The sequence below is a fragment of the Mytilus edulis genome, chromosome 1, assembly GCF_963676685.1.
Source record: "Mytilus edulis chromosome 1, xbMytEdul2.2, whole genome shotgun sequence".
Taxonomy (NCBI): Eukaryota; Metazoa; Mollusca; class Bivalvia; order Mytilida; family Mytilidae; genus Mytilus; species Mytilus edulis.
This window is the reverse complement of record NC_092344.1, coordinates 114,717,440-114,741,142: the sequence shown is the minus strand read 5'-3', so window position 1 is coordinate 114,741,142 and position 23,703 is coordinate 114,717,440. Positions and strand designations below refer to the sequence as shown.

Sequence of the window (23,703 nt, the reverse complement as noted above, 5' to 3'; positions counted from 1 at the left end):
TTATAACGTAAAGAAAATTACAGCTTAGACTGAAGTTACCGTGTGTGCTTGAAGAAACATCCATGAATGGACTAAAAGATAAACTGTAATTGTGTTCAGTCAAGGTTAAGGAACTAGATTATTTTATTTGAGATGGACATTAATTTTAATTATTTATCTATATTGTGAATTTTACATTTTTTAATTTTCGTTACATATTTCACTTTTGTCGGCCCCCAGAATGTCGGAAAATACGCGAAGTACAAACATTACGTTATGGTAACGTTGTTGCCATACCGCTTTACTCTGTGACGTTATATTATATGCATTTAGCTATCACGACGATTAAACGTATAGAAAAACACAACGCATGATTTATTAAGATTCTTCAACAACATGTACATCCAAGTTAACCAATACACACAGAAGGAAAATGTAAAGAAGATTATTAAATGATGAACTAGATGGAGGTTGATCATTTTAGTCCTACCTCTGATTTGGAGGTTTAAAAAAAGATTCTTAGACTACACAAAGAATTAACATTTAAATCATTTCAAAGAAGATATGCTGACAGACCTTGATGGACTTAAAACATATACAGTCTGCTGTGTTATTGATTGTGGTAATACAACCTAATAATAAAACAATAGAAGGATTACATAACTAAAGAATTGTCAATTTGGGAATAGCTGATTAAACGATGATAAAAAGACGATTCAATCACTGTTATTTCATATAAATCATAAGATGGACTATAAACCAATGATTATTTCATATTCCTCGGAAATTAGACTTGGTTAAATCCCAGGAATAATTTATGTTTGATAAAAGTTTTTATTTCTCCTATATTTTACACCTTTAACAGTCAACAATTCATTGGCAATAGTATGCCGACTGATTATTATAAAACCTTTGTATTGGCAAATATAGATTAAATATAAATTGATAGCCAGGAAAGTAACAAACTTATAACACCTTTATCAGGTGGTAGGATGTTAAAGTCAATAAAAATCTCACACTAAGAGTTAAAACAGTTTTTAACCTCAATATATCCTCATAAATCTGACAAACTTATCTTTAACACAGTAAATTATTATATAAGTACTTTAAATAATGTGCATGCAGAATAATTCCTTACTGTGTTGGTCTGTGATTGCAATGACAGGATGGTTTTTGGGGTACTTGTCATGGCTAGTATCCTAGAGACTCAGAGTCCTTTAAAAGGCTGTTTAATATCAAAGCAATCTTACACTATTCTGACTGACCCTGCATAAAACTCTGACTTGACACAGCTAGTCCATCAGGAGAGAGCTATTTCAATCCCTCTGATGGGAGTCATGGGACCCTAGCATTAAACTGACTTGACACAGGCCATCAGGAGAGAGCTATTTTAATCCCTCTGATGGGAGTCATGGGACCCTAGCCTTAAACTGACTTGACACAGGCCATCAGGAGAGAGCTATTTCAATCCCTCTGATGGGAGTCATGGGACCCTAGCCTTAAACTGACTTGATACAGGCCATCAGGAGAGAGCTATTTCAATCCCTCTGATGGGAGTCGTGGGACCCTAGCATTAAACTGACTTGACACAGGCCATCAGGAGAGAGCTATTTCAATCCCTCTGATGGGAGTCATGGGACCCTAGCCTTAAACTGACTTGACACAGGCCATCAGGAGAGAGCTATTTCAATCCCTCTGATGGGAGTCGTGGGACCCTAGCCTTAAACTGACTTGACACAGGCCATCAGGAGAGAGCTATTTCAATCCCTCTGATGGGAGTCATGGGACCCTAGCCTTAAACTGACTTGACACAGGCCATCAGGAGAGAGCTATTTCAATCCCTCTGATTGGAGTCATGGGACCCTAGCCTTAAACTGACTTGACACAGGCCATCAGGAGAGAGCTATTTCAATCCCTCTGATGGGAGTCGTGGGACCCTAGCATTAAACTGACTTGACACAGGCCATCAGGAGAGAGCTATTTCAATCCCTCTGATGGGAGTCGTGGGACCCTAGCCTTAAACTGACTTGACACAGGCCACCAGGAGAGAGCTATTTCAATCCCTCTGATGGGAGTCGTGGGACCCTAGCCTTAAACTGACTTGACACAGGCCACCAGGAGAGAGCTATTTCAATCCCTCTGATGGGAGTCGTGGGACCCTAGCCTTAAACTGACTTGACACAGGCCACCAGGAGAGAGCTATTTCAATCCCTCTGATGGGAGTCGTGGGACCCTAGCATTAAACTGACTTGACACAGGCCATCAGGAGAGAGCTATTTCAATCCCTCTGATGGGAGTCGTGGGACCCTAGCATTAAACTGACTTGACACAGGCCATCAGGAGAGAGCTATTTCAATCCCTCTGATGGGAGTCGTGGGACCCTAGCCTTAAACTGACTTGACACAGGCCATCAGGAGAGAGCTATTTCAATCCCTCTGATGGGAGTCGTGGGACCCTAGCCTTAAACTGACTTGACACAGGCCATCAGGAGAGAGCTATTTCAATCCCTCTGATGGGAGTCGTGGGACCCTAGCATTAAACTGACTTGACACAGGCCATCAGGAGAGAGCTATTTCAATCCCTCTGATGGGAGTCGTGGGACCCTAGCATTAAACTGACTTGACACAGGCCATCAGGAGAGAGCTATTTCAATCCCTCTGATGGGAGTCATTGGACCCTAGCCTTAAACTGACTTGACACAGGCCATCAGGAGAGAGCTATTTCAATCCCTCTGATGGGAGTCGTGGGACCCTAGCCTTAAACTGACTTGACACAGGCCATCAGGAGAGAGCTATTTCAATCCCTCTGATGGGAGTCATGGGACCCTAGCCTTAAACTGACTTGACACAGGCCATCAGGAGAGAGCTATTTCAATCCCTCTGATGGGAGTCGTGGGACCCTAGCATTAAACTGACTTGACACAGGCCATCAGGAGAGAGCTATTTCAATCCCTCTGATGGGAGTCGTGGGACCCTAGCATTAAACTGACTTGACACAGGCCATCAGGAGAGAGCTATTTCAATCCCTCTGATGGGAGTCATGGGACCCTAGCCTTAAACTGACTTGACACAGGCCATCAGGAGAGAGCTATTTCAATCCCTCTGATGGAAGTCGTGGGACCCTAGCATTAAACTGACTTGACACAGGCCATCAGGAGAGAGCTATTTCAATCCCTCTAATGGGAACCTTGCATTAAACTGAATTGTCACAGGTAAGCACAGGAAGTACTCATTGTTAAACCAAATAATGAACATTTCCATACATAGACTCATAGTTGAAAATTTTAAAACAAAAACCATACCAAATATCTGGTTTGCTACAACAAAGTGGTATAGGGAAAAGGTAAATATTTGATGACCTCTGGCAAATTGTAGAATTAACCTTTCAAGTTGCTAACACATTTAATGTCAACTTTATGAATCAAACAATAATTTACAGAATATCAAAGTTCTTATAATCTTACTAAAGATAGACAACTTGTTGTCCACAGTGTAGGGTCAGAAGGGAATAATATATAACGTCAAGTCAGTTTTGTACCTAGACTTTTCTTTTGAGTACAATTCCATTGAAATAAATCAAACATATTCACACTATCAAAATACAATCATATCATTATAGAACCAATGTTAAAGGTCACTGTCCCATCATATTAAACCTTCAATATTAAACCTCCTTCTAAAATGGTGAAAAATCAGTAAACCAAATTAAACCCTTTCTTTATTATTTACACAGCGTGAAAAACAGATTCATTAAAATAAATAGTGGTATGGATCACCTGGGACATTAAACTTACTAAATCATCTGTAGTAAAAAGGCTGAAAAAAGTTATTCATATTATATAAAAGATTTATGAAATTCATAGCTAAGAATAAAGGAATGTAGATTTTAATCCCTGTAGATTATAACTGCTTACATAGCCTTTGTATAACGTAAAGAAATCTGTGATCAAAGTATTATGGATCAATCCTGCAGGGTATATCTCTCTGTTTAGTTTTTAAATATTTTATCCACCCTTAAATGTTTATAATACTTTCATACACTATACTTCATTAGCCCTTCTAAAACAAACTGACACACTTGACCTATATATATATATAAGACATTAAACCAAATTTCATATAAAATCCAATTGAGCAGTCCTTCAAATAAAAAAAATCGTTTTGTGATAAACTTACAAGAAGTTCTTCATCCTTTTGCATTATATATTCCTAATCTACTAATCTCTTGCATTCAGTGTGAATACAAGGTGCAGGGTAAATGTCAGCGAGACAGCAATCTAACTACACAAGTTATGAAATAAACATTTAAGTTCACCATATGAGGTAAGGTGTTGATATGGTATGTGAGATAGCCCCAATTCTAGAAAAAATATACATAAATTTATCAAAGATTGCTATTGAAATCTCTACACCAGAATAAACATAATATGTCAAAAGATAAAAACAAATGAAAAACCATAAAACATTACATTTAAGAATTTTTTTTGGTAAACATCATATTAGATTCCAAGAACATGATTTTTCTATCAAATGGAGACTACCACCATAAACAAAATCTAATGTGTTGTGAAAACGTTCAAAAGTTTCTGAAGTATACATAGTATAACAAACAGTGTTAATATTGTATGTTTGAAATTTACAATTAAATATTAAAGCATGGTTCTTAAAAGGTTATCCAACAAAATAACATCTTTTGGGTACGTGTCTTAATGTATGTTATAGATATCATACTTGTACAAAGTAAATAAGAAGTACATTTTTAACAGCCTGACAGTATGAGTAATGGGAATATTACTTTTCACATCTACAGAAAATTAGACTTGACATAATTGTTATTTCACTATCTTACTTTCCAATGGAGAACTAGAACAACAGATGCTAGCAATATTTTCCATTTAAATACTATCTTTTTATATTGATTCTTTCTGGTTAGGCGTTAATGAAGAACATGATCCAATTACAAAAGTACTAGGACTCCTTTTTTATGTCCTTAGGGAAATGAACAAAATTGTATTGTTACTTTTTGTATGTTGCAATTATTTATCATGAACATACCAACTTGTCGCATATTATGACAACATCACAACATTAACCATATACAAACATCAGATCTCATGTCAACTTTATACAACTGACCATATACAGAGATATCACATCTCAACACCATGACACAGACTACATACAGAGATATCACATCCCATGTCAACATCATATCACTGACCATACACAGAGATATCACATCTCATCTCACTGACCATATACAGAGATATCACATCTCAACACCATGACACTGACTACATACAGAGATATCACATCCCATCAACATTATTTCACTGACCATATACAGAGATATCACATCTCATCTCACTGACCATATACAGAGATATCACATCCCATCTCAAGATTATATCACTGACCATATAGAGATATCACATCTCATCTCAACATCATCTCACTGACCATATACAGAGATATCACATCTCATCTCAACATCATCTCACTGACCATATACAGAGATATCACATCTCATCTCACGGACCATATACAGAGATATCACATCTCATTCAACATCATATCACTGACCATAAACAGAGATATCACATCTCAAGTAAACATCATATCACTGACCATAAACAGAGAAATCAGATCTCATGTCAATGTCATATTACTGACCTTTAACAGAGAAATCACATCTCATCTCAACATCATATCACTGACCATTTACAGAGATATCACATCTCATGTCAACATCATATCACTGACCACATACAGAGAAATCAGATCTCATGTCAACATCGTACCACTGACCATAAACAGAGAAATCAGATCTCATGTCAATATCATATCACTGACCTTTTACAGAGAAATCACATCTCATCTCAACATCATATCAATTACCATGGTTATATTATCCTTAGCTTTAAACAAGAGTGCACACGCTGAAATGTCTCGCCTTCTATACTAATCATTGATATTATGTTGATAGTCCTAAGTATAAAGCTAAGCTTTAATACAACTGTCACATAAACTTAACATTAACCAAGATAACTAAACAAAGACCAATGAACCTTGAAAATGAGGTCAAGGTCAGATGAACCATGCCAGGCAGACATGTACAACTAACAATGCTTCTATACAACATATATAGTTGACCTATTACTTATAGTTTAAGAAAAATAGACCAAAACACAAAAACTTAACACTGTGCAATGACCCGTGAAAATGAGGTCACGGTCAAATAAAACCTGCGCGACTGACATAAAGATCATAAAATATTTCCATACATCAAATATAGATGACTTATGGCATATAGTATTAGATAAAAAGACCAAAACTCAAAAACTTAACTTTGACCACTGAACCATGAAAATGAGGTGAAGGTCACATGACATCTGCCCGCTAGATAGGTACACCTTACAATCATTCCATACAACAAATATAGTAGACCTATTGCATATAGTATGAGAAAAACAGACCAAAACACAAAAATTTAACTATAACCACTGAACCATGAAAATGAGGTCAAGGTCAGATGACACCTGCCAGTTGGACATGTACACCTTACAGTCATTCCATACACCGAATATACTAGCCCTATTGCTTGTAGTATCTGAGATATGGACTTGACCACCAAAACTTAACCTTGTTCACTGATCCATGAAATGAGGTTGAGGTCAAGTGAAAACTGTCTGACAGACATGAGGACCTTTCAAGGTACGCACATATCAAATATAGTTATCCTATTACTTATAATAAGAGAGAATTCAACATTACAAAAAATCTGAACTTTTTTTTCAAGTGGTCACTGAACCATGAAAATGAGGTCATGGACATTGGACATGTGACTGACGGAAACTTCGTAACATGAGGCATCTATATACAAAGTATGAAGCATCCAGGTCTTCCACCTTCTAAAATATAAAGCTTTTAAGAAGTTAGCTAACACCGCCGCCGCCGCTGTAGCCGCCGCCGCCGGATCACTATCCCTATGTCGAGCTTTCTGCAACAAAAGTTGCAGGCTCGACAAAAATATCATAGATATCAATACAATGAGAATGAGAATATAACGTATCGGTAATGCAAAAATTCATTGTCAAGTGAGAAAATTCAAGAATAATCCATAAAGAATCATCAGGACATGTGTTTGAAAACATTGCCTACACTATAAGACAAGCAGTGTGTTGAAGACACTGCCTACACTATAAGGCAAGCAGTGTGTTGAAGACACTGCCTACACTATAAGGCAAGCAGTTGAAGACACTGCCTACATTATAAGACAAGCAGTGTGTTGAAGACACTGCCTACACTATAAGACAAGCAGTGTGTTAAAGACACTGCCTACACTATAAGACCAGCAGTGTGTTAAAGACACTTCCTACACTATAAGACAAGCAGTGTGTTGAAGACACTGCCTACACTATAAGACAAGCAGTGTGTTGAAGACACTGCCTACACTATAAGACAAGCAGTGTGTTGAAGACACTGCCTACACTATAAGACAAGCAGTGTGTTTTTCAATGATATTTCTGATGACATTGTTAAATGTGTAACTGTTGACCTAGGGTTTTCTGACTAGTTATAAAGTGTCAGAGTTGACAAAGAGCTTCTGTTTAACTAACCATTGCTACATATAGTACATAATATTTGCTTTGTGAATAGACACTGTTAGAATGACTTTAAAGGTTAAATTTAATGTAGAATACCTACAGTTAGTTTAATTTCTATTATACTTTAACAAGATAATACTACTGACAAGGTCAAAGGTTAACATTTAATTTACTCATGTCATAAATATATTGTTTAAAGGCAATTGAATGGAAAATCAGAACAGTATCAATGTTTTATAACCTCGTAAGCAAACTATAAAAAATATATGCAAACAAATATTTGTTAATTTAGTTTTAAAGTATCTTCCATAACCTATATTTATATACGATGACTTTATTGTCAAAACTTTATATCTAATACATGTATTTAGAAATTATAAATGTAGTTTTGTTTTATCTTTGATTAATTTATTTAATACTTTTGTATATTTTAATAGCATAAATTTAAGAGCTTGAAAAATTATACAACAAAAGTCTAATGTTGAAGATAGTTTCATGATGATGCAAGCAGTTTTGTATATTTCTCTGTAATGAAGAGAACATCTATAGTGACCTCTAGCCTGCTAACATTGAACTTGAACACGGTTATGTCAAGGTGTATTGGAATCCCATCTTAAGGCAAAGTGATTGCTAGTTTTCTTAAGGTCATACTCCAGCTTTTTCAACCAACAAAAACTGGCCACAAAAGTGCTGAAAGGGGTGTTAAACATTAGTGGCAAACTTTTTTATAAGAGGGGGCCCGATCCAGTCATGTTCCAGTGATTCCCATCATAATCAACCAATTTGTTTCCACAATAGCATTTCTAATTGGTGTATATAGATATCTAGGAAGATGAGGTATGATTTCCAATGAGACAACTCCCCATCCAAGTCACAATTTGTGTTCACATTCTATAGTATCTCAGGAACTAAACTTTAACCAACAATGGCATTTTATCTATTTTTTTCTAAATGTCATAAATGTCAAGTATACTTGAAAAATATGAGAGTATCTTGTGTATACTTTTTTTTTTTTTATATCAATTAACCCTTTTTGTTTACTGTGTACAAATATCATTTCTTGTCCAATATAAAAAAAACTTTTAGAAGTAGAACTGGTCATAGAAATTTCTATATTAATCTTCAGGCAAATATTTTCCCATTTCGTACTGTTTACTCTTTAATTAAAAACCATCCAGGACCGTAGTGGTTTTTATGTGTCAATAAAAATAGTGGTATTGCTTTGAAGTAGATTCAATTTTAAAATATTTTCAAAACACAATATATATATATACATGGATAAAGTTCAAGTTAAAGAGATTTACTAATCAAATAAATCAATAACACTGAAAAGTGAAATAAACCTTTGAATAAAAAATAAAATAGAGACAACCTTTTTAGAAGAATAAAATATATATATGTAAGAAATACAATTATTCAATTGATCAAAGTGACAGTTGCTTACTATCTAATGGAATGAGCATTATCCCACCCAGTGACTGTACATGTGTTAAACTGTTTTGTGGCTTCCCATTAATTGCATGATTTTTGCATCTTCAGTAGTAAGAATTTCCGTTAATAATTTCTCAACAATAGCACATTAAAGGTAAAATATTTATTTTTACTGTAAAAAGTTTCCAATATATAAAAGAATAACAAGAATAACAATAAAATATTTGATCTTATATCATACCACACCAAACACCAACAACCAACATGTAGGATTGATTGATTGATGGATTGGTGTTTGCTTTATGGCACCACAAACCAGCATGTATAAAACCAAATAAGACAGTTCATGCCTTCCAATATTTTGTCATTAGCAGTGGAGGATCCAGAACTTTTCATAAGGGGGCCCCGCTGACTGACCTAATGGGGGGGGGGCTCCAGTCATGCTTCAGTAGCTTCCAATATAATTGACGGTACTTCTATACTTTCATTGAAGGATTTGGCCATTTGTCTCATTTCTATATCTCTGTCTTGCTGGTCATATATGTTGTCTTAAGTTTATTTCTATCAACTATAGATTTTATGTAAGAAAAATACCAAGAGTGCACATGCTGAAATGTCTTGCCTGCTTTACTAACCATTTTTTTCATGATGAAAGTCCCCCCCCCCCCCCTGAATCTGCCTATGGGTAGAACACTGTATTGGCAATTTTACATTTTCCTACAGGCAGAATATACATTCAAATTATTTTGATTGATAGGATCTATAAGAGGCAGAGCTGGAGAATGAATATAACATGTTGGCAATCTCAAAGGTGCATTTGGAAGGGTCAGAAATTAAGCCTTTAAATAGATCCTTTAAACCATAAAGATTAATTGCTAGGGATCTGTAGGGTGCAGAGAACATGGTGGTTCTTATAGAAAATTCAGTAGTCAAAATATCTTAGTTACAGCTGCTGGTATAGGAAATATTTCTTGAACTAAATAATTAATCCAGTTGTCTCTGTCTTTCTGATTTCTTTTTTACTATGGTATGTTGATGTTAGATTTATGCTGATTCTGTTTGATCCATTAACAAGGAGCTCATCTATCCTTAAAACCAGAATGGTGTATTCAATCGAGTTATTTATTTTTCTGTAACTTGCATAGATGTATTAAAGTCTCTTTTATGTTTATGACATATTTCCTTTATTTATAACATACACTTTAAATAAATTATAGGATGATTTTAAGGTTAAATAATCATAACACAACATCTCAAAGAAACCACATCCATGGGTGTGACTATTTTGTTCAGCCTACATGTATCCCACACATATGTTACATAACATTCAAATGTACATACTTCAATGTAAAATATTCTGTTGTTATACAATTTCACTTTGCACTTATCTTCTCAGTTGTTAAAGTAGAGTAATAAAAAGAAATGTTACCACCATGGTTCTTACTTTTTAAGAGGATGCAAGAAAAATATGTGTCAATCATCATCATAAGTATTTTTTAAAGTTTTACAGTACTTTCTAGATTAGGTATGGACAATAACATACCATTTTCATGCATGCCATAATTACTTGGACCATAAAAAGTTATTTTGCTGAAGTGAATGAAAAGGAATTAGTTTTACCACAAAGTCAAAGAATTGTAACAAAGTTTCAGGCTCTGCCAACGATTAAGAAAACTAAGAGCAGTTATAATCAGAATCATAATTGAAGTTATCAATTACAATACACGTGAGATAAATATTACATGTATTCCTGGCACTTAGCCCCTCTTATTAACAACCTTGGCTCTTAAATAACTAATTCATGCCAATATGTGCTAATCTTTTATACCTGGACAAACCAACACATAAACTACTTTCAACCTATCTTGAAAGTATCAAGTCCAGTTTATATACAAATCACTGTCAATCTAAACTACTCAAGGCTTGTTTAATATCACTAACAACTTATCATTTTTATTGTCCAAAATATTGTATCTACTGTCCATTAAATCATCATGTTATTGAACCTAACCCTTCAGATCATCCATAGTTCTGACCATAAATATTTATATACTTTATCAATGGATAGAATGGGATGTATATTGCAGGTGTTTTGTTTACATTATTTTGATCTGACTTAGCACCTGAATTTACAAATCTCCTGTACCTTATGACATATTTATGAGATTTGTATTAATTCATCTGTATATAAAATGTCATTAATAAAGACTACTTATAGAACATGTAAAACGTAAAACATATACATGTAGAAAAATAACCATGGCAGTTTTTATCAAAATATTTTTGCCTTAAATTGTGTGAAAATGATCAACTATAGTTTGCTGCAATCAAAACCAAAGTCTGTAACTTCACTGATGAGTTTATATGCTTACTTTTATCAATTAAACCAGTAATTTCTGGTGACTCAATCATCAATATTTGAAGGAAGTGGGCCCCTGTTTCACTTTAATTTTAGATGGTCAGTATACAGGACTATAAATTTTACAAACTCAAATAAAAACTTCCTGTATAAAGTAAACAAAGTCTTCCGTTTGATTAAACTTTCAGTTTTCAATTAGTATTATACCAGCCCATTTCTGTTTCAAATTTCACCAATTTTTTTTCAGTATTTCATTATATTTTGAATGAACGATTTAAGGAAGATTAACAACTTGACCTTTAACATATTTGCACCAACTTAATGGGTTAAACATTGAACAAGGAACACACTGACTTCTCATACTAGATATTTGCCACAGTTACACCCATCGGAAGTTCCAACAACAATCTACTTTCTAACTACTTTTAATACTGGGCAAAAAAAATGATTAAAAATAAGTTACAACCCTAAGCATAAATAAGTTTGTTTTCTCACACATTTTTGCACAAGTCTACAACTTTATCATCAGTGAAAAATAAGAAAGTCTAGTTTTTTTCATGTGTGTACCCCTGCCACATTAGCCTATAAACCTATGACAAATAAAACCACTTAAGTTGCATCCTTTAGTAAATTATTTGTACTAATCATAACTACATCATAAACTCGTAGATTTATTATCTTTACAGTTATGTAACAGCCTCGATATAATACTTTAAATGGAGTTTTCTGAAATCCAAAGTGTTATTTTAAGGTCAAGGACCTGAACAGCCTTCAGACATTCTAAACTGAAAGGAACACCTAGTTTTATAAATATGAATAGAAAAGTTTTTATTACTTTTATATGTCTAAAATTTCACAAGGTCTCCAAGATTATTAGTGCTTCATATTTTTACCTTTTTATTGATATTTTCACCTGGTACTTAACACCTACATATATGGATAAGATTTTCACAGCTACTGTTTTTTTTAAGTCAAGTATTTCTTTAGGGTTGAGAAGATTAATAGATAAGTCATGGGTATACAAATTATTTGAAGTTACCTAACTGCTTACGGACAAGATTGTAATGATTTTGTTTGGGACGGACCATTTCTACGGATTAGTGAATAACTTATGCTTATCTGATCAAGACTAGACGGATTTAAAAAATAAAATTAATCACGACACCACAATATTTTCCTGCGCTTGAAAAAATTTCTACCACAGCTCTGTATATCTATGGGTAATGTTAAAGAAAGTAAAGGGACTATTTTGTATAAATATTATATGGTGTGTTCATGGCTTCAGTCACGACACAAAATCTCTACTCATTCTCAAACATGTCCCTTTGTAGATACAAATTCATACATTTTTTAAATTTTGAGTGTTGATTGATTTTAAGACTCAAAAGATCAACAAAAGATCCAGAAGTTACATGAAGTAAACCCACATTGATTTGTTTGATAAAGAATGGAATGTGCATGCATAAATTATCATTAACAACACAAATATGTCCCCATGACTATTTACAGTGAAAAAAACATTTTTCTATTGCAATGAATCAAGGTGCCACCCAAACTGATACCTAAGGATATAAATGAAGAATGGACAACATGAACTTCTAAAGTGGTCAGACACTGATTATAAATGACTACTGACTGACTGTATCAACCCCTCCTATCCCTGTTCATATATCATACTTTAACACTATGAGATGTCAACCATAACCCACCCTTCTCTTTCATACTGGAGTAGATACTGGTATTTATCCTTTTTATAGCTAAACGAAACAGCTACTTATTAAACCAAATAAAACACCATTTTCATTATTGTCAACAATAACACAAAACTGCTGAGATGAAAATGGTAGTGTATCTTACAGAGAGGGCAGTTTTATTTACTTGAATAGAATATGACCATATATAGTCTATACGTAATATTATTAGACTTTTATTCAGAAGCAATACAGCTTATAGAATTTACATATACAAAAATAGCAAACCTATATAAACAAGGAAGAATTTGAAGTAACTTTCAATTTATTCGTGTTGTCCTACTTACATTTTGTATGAATGTGTTTTTAATAAAAAAAAAAATACCGGGTAATTAAAAAATATGTTAAAACTAATTTGATAAGGCCTGAGTTTACCATTGTTTCTGGGATTTGCAACAACAATTCTGGGCAACATTGCAACATATCTTTTTTACAAATCTTGGAACATTGCAAATATCTTTTTTTTTTAAATAAAGAAGCAATCTTTTTAATAGGGAGCATTCAGTGAATCAGGAAAATTAAATACAGAAATATACACTTTCTTTTCTAACAAAACTTATCTTTTAAAAGGAAACTCGAGGGTATAAAAATTTCAGAAAAAAATCAAACATTTGTTTTTCATTACAAATTTTATTTATTTCCTTTTGTAGTTGTTACTTTAACATATGGTACAAAAATCATTCAAAACAATCAATTCGTGTTGACCCAGATGACTTTCAAAATGCAGGCGCGGATCCAGAGGGGGGGTTCCGGGGGTTCGAACCCCCCCTTTTTTTTGGCCGATCAATGCATTTGAATGGGAGCATATAGCTGGAACCCCCCCCCCCCCCCCTTTTACTCTGGGTTATGAACCCCCCCTTTTTTAAAATGGCTGGATCCGCCCCTGAAATGTATACATCAAAAAGTTCCAAATTATCTCCCTTTGGTGGAAAAATGCCATTTTTTGGCTCTAAAATTGAAATATCTTTTTCAACTCATCGGTGACCTATCTTTTTTAATATAATTTCCATATAAGCTGTACTTAAAGGGGCACTAGCTGTCAAATTCATTGTAACCGATTTGACTCAAATTCTCATATTTGGTTTATAACAATGTAAAACATTTATCCAAACTATCAAAAGTCTAAAATAAACAGTTTACAGAGCATGGGGTAGATAATATATAGGTTCGTTTTGTGTGTATTTTAGTCCAGACGCCATCTAATTAACTATCGATTTGACCTCAGATGACCATATAAGCGATGTAAACAAAAATAAAGATACGAATAGATTAAACCAACACGTGCAATTGCATTTTTATAGGTCTGTTTGATTTTATTTTATAGATTAAAAATAGATGTTTCTCATTGTTTTTAACCATATAAGAATGATTTTATGTGCATCGAATTAGTAATCAAATGATTTACCGTAGTTTCACTTTCATTGTTGACATTCTTTTTCTTTAAATAACCAGTACACGTACAATGCATGCGTTGTCAATCTCTAGCTAGGGGTTAACTTGAAGTTCACATGAATACCGGTTAGAATGATGATGACGTTTTCACTTGCAAGTGAATCAGTCAAAAATTATGTTTATTCACTTATTTCAACAAAATTAAAGGAAATTGATTGCTAAAAGCATATCGTAGCTATAGCTAGTGCCCCTTTAAACTAAATTATTGTAAAATTTTAGTGATTTTTGTAATAAATTTTTTTTTTTTTTTCGATATTGCCTTTATTTCTCCTATTACTTCAACACAAAAAAAACACCTTTACAAAAATGTATGCTTCTTTCGATGGCAGATTGTGAGCGCAAATGAACGGTGACCCCACTTTTTTATTTTATTTTTCTATTAACTATAAGATAAAGTTCATTTATAGAAAAATATAAAGAAATCCTATATAAATGATTTAGACCCGCGAACCCCCTTAAGGGTGTATTCAAATCACAAAATGATTACATATGAAAATGCAATTAATTGGGAATTAGATTGGAATCAAACTTATTGATTTGTCTGTAAGAAGTTAAAATCCAGTCAGGTTTTATCAAATGTATCACAATGTTTACTTTTTATTACATTTAATTACTGTTATTACATTTAATACCTTAATCTATTTACCTACTATATAGCTACTGTATATAGATTAGCCTGATCATACCAATAATTGACAATAATTTTAGGGCATACTAGTGATAACTATCAGCCACATTCAAACTAATCTTGGTCTAAATCTTCATAATACATGGATGACTTATTTCATATAATTCTATCATAGGGCATCAATTTAAAGAAAGTAAATAAAATCAAAATGTATTGAAACAGGACAGATACTAGAAAATGTTATCCATGTTTTTACATCACTAATGAAATCTTGTCATGTGTCATGCAATTTGTTAAATCTGTAAACACTGATTTCATCAAGACAAATTTCCCCCTTCACATATGTTAATAAACAATAGATTTATCCCTGAAGCTAAAATCTTTGACACTCCTGTCCCTTTCAGTATGTATATTTTCCAGACAACTTTGTTATTGATTTTCAAATTGTTATAGAAGAGATATTGTAGTCTGTAACTTTTTACTTTCAGACTTTACAGTACATGTAAAAGTAACGTTTACTTCTCTGAATGTACCATTTTAGTATAGATTTTTACTTTAAAGAAAATAATCAGTGACATTGATTATATGCATTATTTTGTACATTAAATTAAATTCAATTACTTTATAAAAATATCTATCAATATCAGATTATTTTTTTTACATTTTGTAACAATACTTTCATATCTATGGTTGTTATAATAATTACTACTAATGGCTACTGAATATCTTATATTCAGACCCTGGGAGATTTCTGTATGCAGCCAGTCATTAACCCCCACCCCAAGGAGAACAATCGTAAATCAGCTAATATTTACGCTTATAATCATCGTATACTGTTCCTGACTCTTCTATAACATGTTTACACTTACTATTATTATGTTCTCTTCATATGATGAACATTTTTGTGAATTTAATATATGAACTTTATATTCATAATTTAGCATCTTGAAAACTTTTCTAACTTAACTGCTGAGTTTTATCATGTGTAAATTTACTACCTACACTGAGCAATAGAAATCCATTGAAGCAGAAATATGTGAAGTCATATTCCTATCCATATGATGCAGTTGTGCGTAAAATACAAAATTGATATGTAAATCAGACCTTCCAATAACGATTATGGTGACCATGTTAAACCATTGAAGTTCAGTCTTACCTTTAACAAGTGTTTGTTCACCCATTTTGTAAATGTTTTCTTTTGGACTGCATCTCTTACATCTGCAAATAAAAAATGAAATGATTTCTTTGAAAATAGTTTTTAATGAGTTTTTGTCCTGTTGACTACTTTTTGCATCATGTGGTTCCTGTATGGTTGAAGGTATTACATGTACCAAATTTTATGCTATCCAATAGTCATGATGACATTGCTGATTTAGCAATGATTCTATATTCTAAATTTACATTTAATTCGGGTATATCATTATATATGTAACTCGTATAATCTGAAGGTCCAGCATTGTATCTTCAGCCATCTATTGTTTTTGTCATAATTCTTTTTATGCAGAAAATGGTACACAACAAACTTTTTTTAAGCATGTAAAGAATGGATTGCTTTTTCTGGTTTTTCAGGATTGCTCTTACTGGTTTTTAAGGAGTATTACAATTAATGAAAAAACTTTCATTCAATAAACTCTTCAATCTAAATAATCTAGTGTGACAGTCCCACTTCACAAAATGTTTAATTATTTGTTTTTAATTTAAATTGTTTGAATCTACTTTCTACCCATATGTATGAAAGTGATGACTAATTTTTGTAAAAGGTCTTTTATCATATTTATATTTAAATTTACAATGTTTGCACCTGATATTAAGTAAACAACTTTTACCTGTTTCCTTTCTTCTGTTCTGTTCGTACTGTAGCATTGCTCGCGGAGAAGGAGGAACCTCCGCTGGGTCAAAAGTAGGAGAATATTGCTCCATCACTTGTAATATTTTTATCACTAATTAAACATTTTTTATTTGATGTTTATATCTCAACTGCTTTATCATCAAACTAACATTGACCTCCCTTTAATGTAAACTTTAATCCATAGATAAATCACATGCTGATCATTTTCATTGCAAACAACACTTTTTTATTTCATGACAACTTTCACACTTCCTTACAAGTTTGATAATCCTGGTAGTGATGTCCAGATGTAAGAGAAAGTTAGGTGTCCTATGGGATTCACCCCACATGTGTCTGCTAATACAGGTAAATATAAAGGTCTTAGTTTCCCATGTAATCACTCAGGTGAGTTTACCTGGAGCAGATAACTTTAAACAAATTTGGCAGGATAGCAGTTTTTTAAAGTGGCCCTGGTGAAGGACATATGACATAAAGGTAAACATTTAATAAATAGCAGTTTGATTGACAGCAAAAGTATTAAATCTACCCTGATCAATATTTATTTATATCTCCAGTCAAAATATAAACCACGTGGGTGACCTATGATGTCATCTGAAAACATTGTCATAGACGGAACAATAACAGATATATATGTATTTGCATATCATTATACAGTCAACATGATAAATAATTTGAATATAATTAATCTGAATAAAAGCAATTAAATCAGTGACTACGTTACCTGCTATTTTAAGTACAGCTCTGTCTGCCGGGTCGAGCTGTAATAAACTAAGTGGGGACTGGTCAGTTATTCCATACTCTTTGAAGAAATAATCAGGGGAGTGTGCCATTATTAACTACTAAGATTTTCCTCATTACGTTTCCTACAAAATAAATAACGTGTTGAAGTAGATCATTCATGTGACAAATATATGCAGGTGCGCGAAACCAGCCGAGTTTGTTTTGACTGTTCTGTGAATCAATGTCGATACTGACATAATTATGGTGTTGTCTAGTACAACACGAGTTACTTACCTATATATCTACATACTTTCAAACTCCTTTGAAGATTTAGAACCAGTTATATGTGTATTTTCCTTGCCGAGTCGTCAAATATGGCTTACACAAAATGCAATGGTAATGAGCTGATGTCATCCGGAGGTCGGAGTGCAGTATCGATCGGAAACGTGATAAATTCCGTATTAGTGTTCAGGCTGATTTTGCAGCTTGTATTCATTCATAAAATTAATCATTAACTCTCAAAATGGTTGTCTTATTACTTCAGTATTTCTGTATTATACTATTACAATCCTCGATCGGAAAATAGGGTGTTGATTAAAGATCTTTTATTGTTTCAAAATTCAATCGAGAGTGACTTCAACCTTCCAAGATGATGAAATTTGTTAATCTACTGACTTATTGATTGTTTGATTGATTGATTGTTGGTATTCTAAAGCCCTTTTCAGCACATTTTGTTATTTTTGCAGTACTGTTTGGTGGAGGACACGAAGCCGAAGTGCCAAGACAAGACAAGACAATTTTATTCTTTAAAACCACTGTATACACATTGGTACAAAGAATGAAATAATAATACATAGTATACAAAATAAATTGTGCACATGACAAGATAGGAATGTTACAATTACTTTGCATATAATTAAATATATATATATATATATACAAGAAGTTATCATAATAGAAAAACAAATAGACAAAGGCTAACCAGGAAGACCTGCTACTGAATTTATAACCGACCACCGACAATACTAGTCAAATAAGATTGGAATCGAACGCACCTGCCACGTGCAGTATTCGAACATCGATTCGACCGACTCACACCCAGGTTCAGTGCCAGCAGTGGCGGATCCAGGGGAGGAAGGGGTTCTGGATGTTGGAACCCCCTTTTAATGAACAATGCTTAATGGGTAGCCATCCTTTTAATATGGATGCCGGGATTGACCCGTGAGACAGGCTAGCCAAGCCTGATGACGGACTAATGAGATCTACTAAGTGACGTGACAGGCTAGCCTAGTCATACAGTGGATGTACTAAGATCTACTAAGACCACTCATTTACCGTCGTCCGCTGTTAGCTAGCGTAGAATTAAAAGAAAATGTTCTTTAAAATTAAGGCACCTACACCACCGATTCACCACCTGATTCACGTCGGACATTTATGTGCGAGTTTTCACTATTATTTCCAATAGGTTTAGAACTGTGATCCTCTAAGGAAAATTTCACAGGCAGTAAAAATATGGCAGTCTGTATTTTGAAGCACAAATTTTAAAATCGAGCATTGTCATCTTTTATCGACCATCCGCGTCAGTAACCAGTAACATAAGTGATATTGTTTGCCTTAAATTAGTGGAGAATAAAAGGCTTTTCCCCCTGGAAAAGAATCCCAATTTGAAAAAAAATGGCTTAAAATTATTCCCTAAAAGACAACTTTTTTCCCAAACAGTGCAGTCTCAGTAGTAAATGTGCGTGAATACAAACTGAAAAACACTCATTTAAACAATTTTCTTGCCTAAAATGACTATATGTGCACATTTGAGGGTCTATTTATGTATCATCACTGACAAAATGGGGTCTTATTCTAAAGCAGTCAAGTTCATGGTTTATTTTAAATTTCCCAATTTGATGAAAATGACGCATATTTTCTCAATAAAAAAGGGTAGAGGTAGTTTTGAAAAAAGCCAACAATATCACTGCATAATGACAATTATATGTCATACATGTCACATATACCCCCTCCATCGTGACTTCAGAGTAAAATATAATGTGATTTACAGCGCTTGCTCCTTGAATTTTTCAACGATATCATACAAAAATCTTAATAAAGAAAAATAAAAAAAAGACCTGCTAATTCTAGACTTCCCCAAAGCATTTGACAAGATGATCTACAGTCTATTCCCGATTAACTACACAAATATGGCATCAGAACTAACACAAATAGATGGACAAAGGAATTTCTTACAAACAGAACACACGTATTGGTCGAATGTTAAATATTTGAAAAAAATAAAAGTATAGTTTGGAGTACCACAAGGATCAGAGTTAGGACACAGTCTATTTCTTTGGATATGATTAGACTATTTGCAGACGATCGATGAAGTAGTCAATTTTACCATTTCCTCAGACTGCCATATACTCCAAGATGATCTGGTCAAACTAGAAAAATGGGAAGAAGTTTAAAAAATTTAGTTTCCCCAGAAAATACGACATCCTCACCGTAACAAAAAAAACCCAAATAAAACACACAATCAGCTTGAGTTACAAGCTTCATGGCCATACTTTGGAGCAGGAAATACCAACTTAATTCATGGACTGAAAATTACGGTAGCGCAATAGATCTTTATTAGAGAGAATACAATTTCACAGGTTAACCTAGTCGAAGCCTTGGTTTACAACAGTTATATAAAAATACTGAGGAGATTTTGTATGATTGCCAATAAGATAAGTCTCCACAAGAGACCAAATGACCAAACTATACGTCACCGTATACGGCCTTCAACAACGAGTAATGCCTATACCACATAGTAAGCTATTTTAAAAGGCCCCTTGATTGGTGAGTGTCTTGTGATTTTAGTCTCCATGTATCTGTATCTGTATCAATATAAATTCTGCCAATCTAGGCACACTTCCAAAGGAGTTGAATATGTAATCTTCCACCACACAATGTTACAATACACAATGAATGTCTAATCCAATTATGAACACAAAGTAATATATCGGTAAAAAGTGACTTCTATAATGCCACCGTTATGTACATTTAATATTTAATTAGACAATAAAAAGATAAAAAAAGATAAAATTTATCTTTAATATAGATCTGTATGCACCCATATAATAACCAAAAATTTATTAAGGTTGATTTAACAATATTCTAGAACAACTTATCATCTCTTTGGATGTTATAATATATTCAAACCTTATGTGACACTTTGAAGAACACACCCTACTCAACAACTTCAGAAAATTAATACAACAGAAAATATTCCCATACAGACATCTCCAAACTCTATTTTGAAAAAAGTATTTAATACAGTACTGGAACTTCGAAAATGTAATCTCAGTATATATGGAGTACGAGCAAACATATTGACCTAGATACAGGCGGAAACACGGTTGAAATAGAACAAAAGAATCGAAGCTCTTTGTTAGAGTAGGCGATAAATGCTTACTGTTATGTTAACTATAGTAACAAAAAATTTAAAAGTTAATAGAAACAAATAAAATGACAATTTTCTTCTCAATTACGAAGTGTTTTATTCTAAAAACACCATTTGCATAAGGTTTCAATGTATCTATTACATATACATAATTTCCGATTTTTTTGAAAAAATTACCACGGACAGAGAACATATCAATCTATTAGTTCAGTAATTTTCGTGTCTGCCCTTCCATTATGTGACTCAAGAAAAAAATCTAAAAAATGGGAAACAATTGTATCGAAAAGAGAAAATCGTGTGCACCTTTTTATGTTAGGGCGTGTTTGAGTTGAACATTTTGTCTTGAAAACGTACAAAGCAAGAATATTTGATACATCATCTCTCTTCAGATTCTATCATTTGTATATATCAAATCTACAGGTGGGCTTTATAACATAAAAAATCACAGTACTAAAAGATGAAATATGCGGGTCAAGTGAAACGAATCTAATGAATCATAAAAACAGAGTAGGTGTGTTCAAATCGCTTTTTTTTTTTTTTTTTTTAACTAAAAGTACTAACGACAGTCTTTCAAGTTGGATGATGAAAATGTTTATCTTCGAAAAAAAAATGTGTGTGTTATAACTAAGTTTTATAGTCTTCAACACATTAAACAAATCTAGTCTGTCATTCCACCTGACAACCGATTAGACAATAGTTTTAAGTTAAATCAATGCAGACAAGATCATGAACTGATGCTCATTAGCTAGTAATATACATTTGTCTTTTAAAATACAACTGACATATAAAGATCGTAATGGTGCTATGTGGATAAACTTATCGGTTTTCAAGAGCAAAATTGGTAAATTATCGGTGCTCGCATGAGTCCTACAAGGCACTAGTCTGTAACTCAAATGATTTGTGGTACACAGGGAAGACATCTATTCTATAGGAAAATATTTCATTCAGAATAATCTATTTGTCGATGACCCAGACTGCGTTTGCTGTACACGAAAATTAACCCTATCAATGATTGTTAAAAAAAATCAAGAGTTACATAAACAGGCTGTAGAAAATCGGGCAACAATTACTTTGAGTATGCGATTCCACTAGTCAATTATAATATGACTACACTTGAAGGAAGTAAAATTATGTGAAGTTTGATCACATCAAAAGACACCAAATTGTTAAATTATCAATCAATGGCAAATATTTATACGTAAACATTACAAATAACCTACACTGAGGGGAACACATTAAAGAAAGTTACAATTCATACAGAACACTTGGATTAGTACCGCGTTACTTACCATCTTGTACCCAGGAAGTAAAATTATTCGCATATGAAAGACTTTTACCATGTTTACAAACAGTCCTTGAATACTTAATTGCTGTATGCATGGGATCGTTGTCAAACATTTCTGAAGAAGAAATTAGAAAAAGACCAATATGGAGTGGCCCGTTTATAATACCAAACTACAAGAACTATGAACCATGGAACATTGCCAGCGATTCTGGAACACTTAACTTTACGTTCACTTAATGAGAGGAGAACACAGTGAAGGCTTATACTTTTGCACAACGGATTTTACAATCAATGTTTATACAGAACATTGAAAACCTTGAAGAATCACCAAACCCATGCACACAATTTCTGAGACCTTCATCCAGAACTCAATTTCATCTTCAATGCGAATACTGTAAAGAGCTGGATCTATAGATATCATGACCATTTTCAACAATATAGAAATGTTCAACAGACCAAGTCAGATCACTTGCACTTGCAGATATTGCTAGGGAGGGTTATTTCGGACCCATCGGTACATGACACGTACGGATGCACGCTGTCATATTGTTCGTCTGACGTATATCAATACCAAATAAAAATCAAAACCAATTATATATTAGATACATAACGTGTAATTGATTCTTCTTTTAATTCAGATGACAGTTATGAATTTTCGACTCTTTAACTACACTTCCACATAGTCTTGTTAAACAGAAGTATTTTCTTCTTAATCGAATGATTTTTATGAATATAGGATTGCAAATTCATTTATTTTTATCTATTTAAAAAAGGTCTGCACTTCTTTTTTATTATGAAATAGTGTAAATGATTATTACTTCCATTAAGGATTATGTACCCTTGTATGTACCCTTGTGTTGATTCAATGCTAAACATGGAAATTTTATAGAAAATCCACAGCTTTTATCCTTGTACTGTCATATTTGGCATAGATAGATAGATATAGGATTATTGCATGCAGTGCTAGCATTGGTTTCCTTAGAACAAGTTTATTATTGTAGTTATTGGTTAAACCAAATAAAAATATGGACCAAATCAATTCTATTCAATGCAAAAAATCAGTAAATAATAATGCTTTGCATCAAGTTTCCCCTCGGTAAATGTACAAAATCGCCTATCTCTATTATTCATTATATCTGTATTTTTGATACAATTGAAGTTTGAAAATTTCGTACAAAAATGGCTACAGAAGGGGTCATAAACCTTAAATATC

The 23,703-nt window shown here is 33.3% G+C and overlaps 2 protein-coding genes across 13 annotated transcripts in view; one reads left to right on the top strand and one right to left on the bottom strand.

The window, feature by feature from the left end:
- Positions 1-23,703, top strand: part of LOC139501100 (2-(3-amino-3-carboxypropyl)histidine synthase subunit 2-like) — a 68,777-nt gene that overhangs the window by 6,516 nt on the left and 38,558 nt on the right. Inside the window, exon 1 of one of the 2 annotated variants that reach the window (XM_071290101.1) lies at positions 17,448-17,529. The exons of the other annotated variant lie outside the window; for it this stretch is intronic. The gene's annotated coding sequence lies outside the window, so the exon portion shown is untranslated. Of the gene's footprint in view, positions 1-17,447; positions 17,530-23,703 lie in introns of those variants that run through there. 2 annotated transcript variants of the gene reach the window in all.
- The window catches only part of LOC139500969 (uncharacterized), a 159,224-nt gene that overhangs the window by 129,292 nt on the left and 6,229 nt on the right, over positions 1-23,703 (bottom strand). For 2 of the 11 annotated variants that reach the window (XM_071289907.1, XM_071290016.1), the window contains exons 1-3: positions 18,070-18,447; positions 17,777-17,918; positions 16,363-16,424 (exon numbers count right to left, since the gene is read on the bottom strand). In XM_071289907.1, the coding sequence (XP_071146008.1) occupies positions 16,363-16,424; positions 17,777-17,885 (171 nt within the window). In that variant the 5' untranslated portion in view covers positions 17,886-17,918; positions 18,070-18,447. Of the gene's footprint in view, positions 1-16,362; positions 16,425-17,032; positions 17,608-17,776; positions 17,919-18,069; positions 18,456-23,703 lie in introns of those variants that run through there. The other 9 variants (XM_071289946.1, XM_071289938.1, XM_071289959.1 and 6 more) reach the window with 7 other exon arrangements.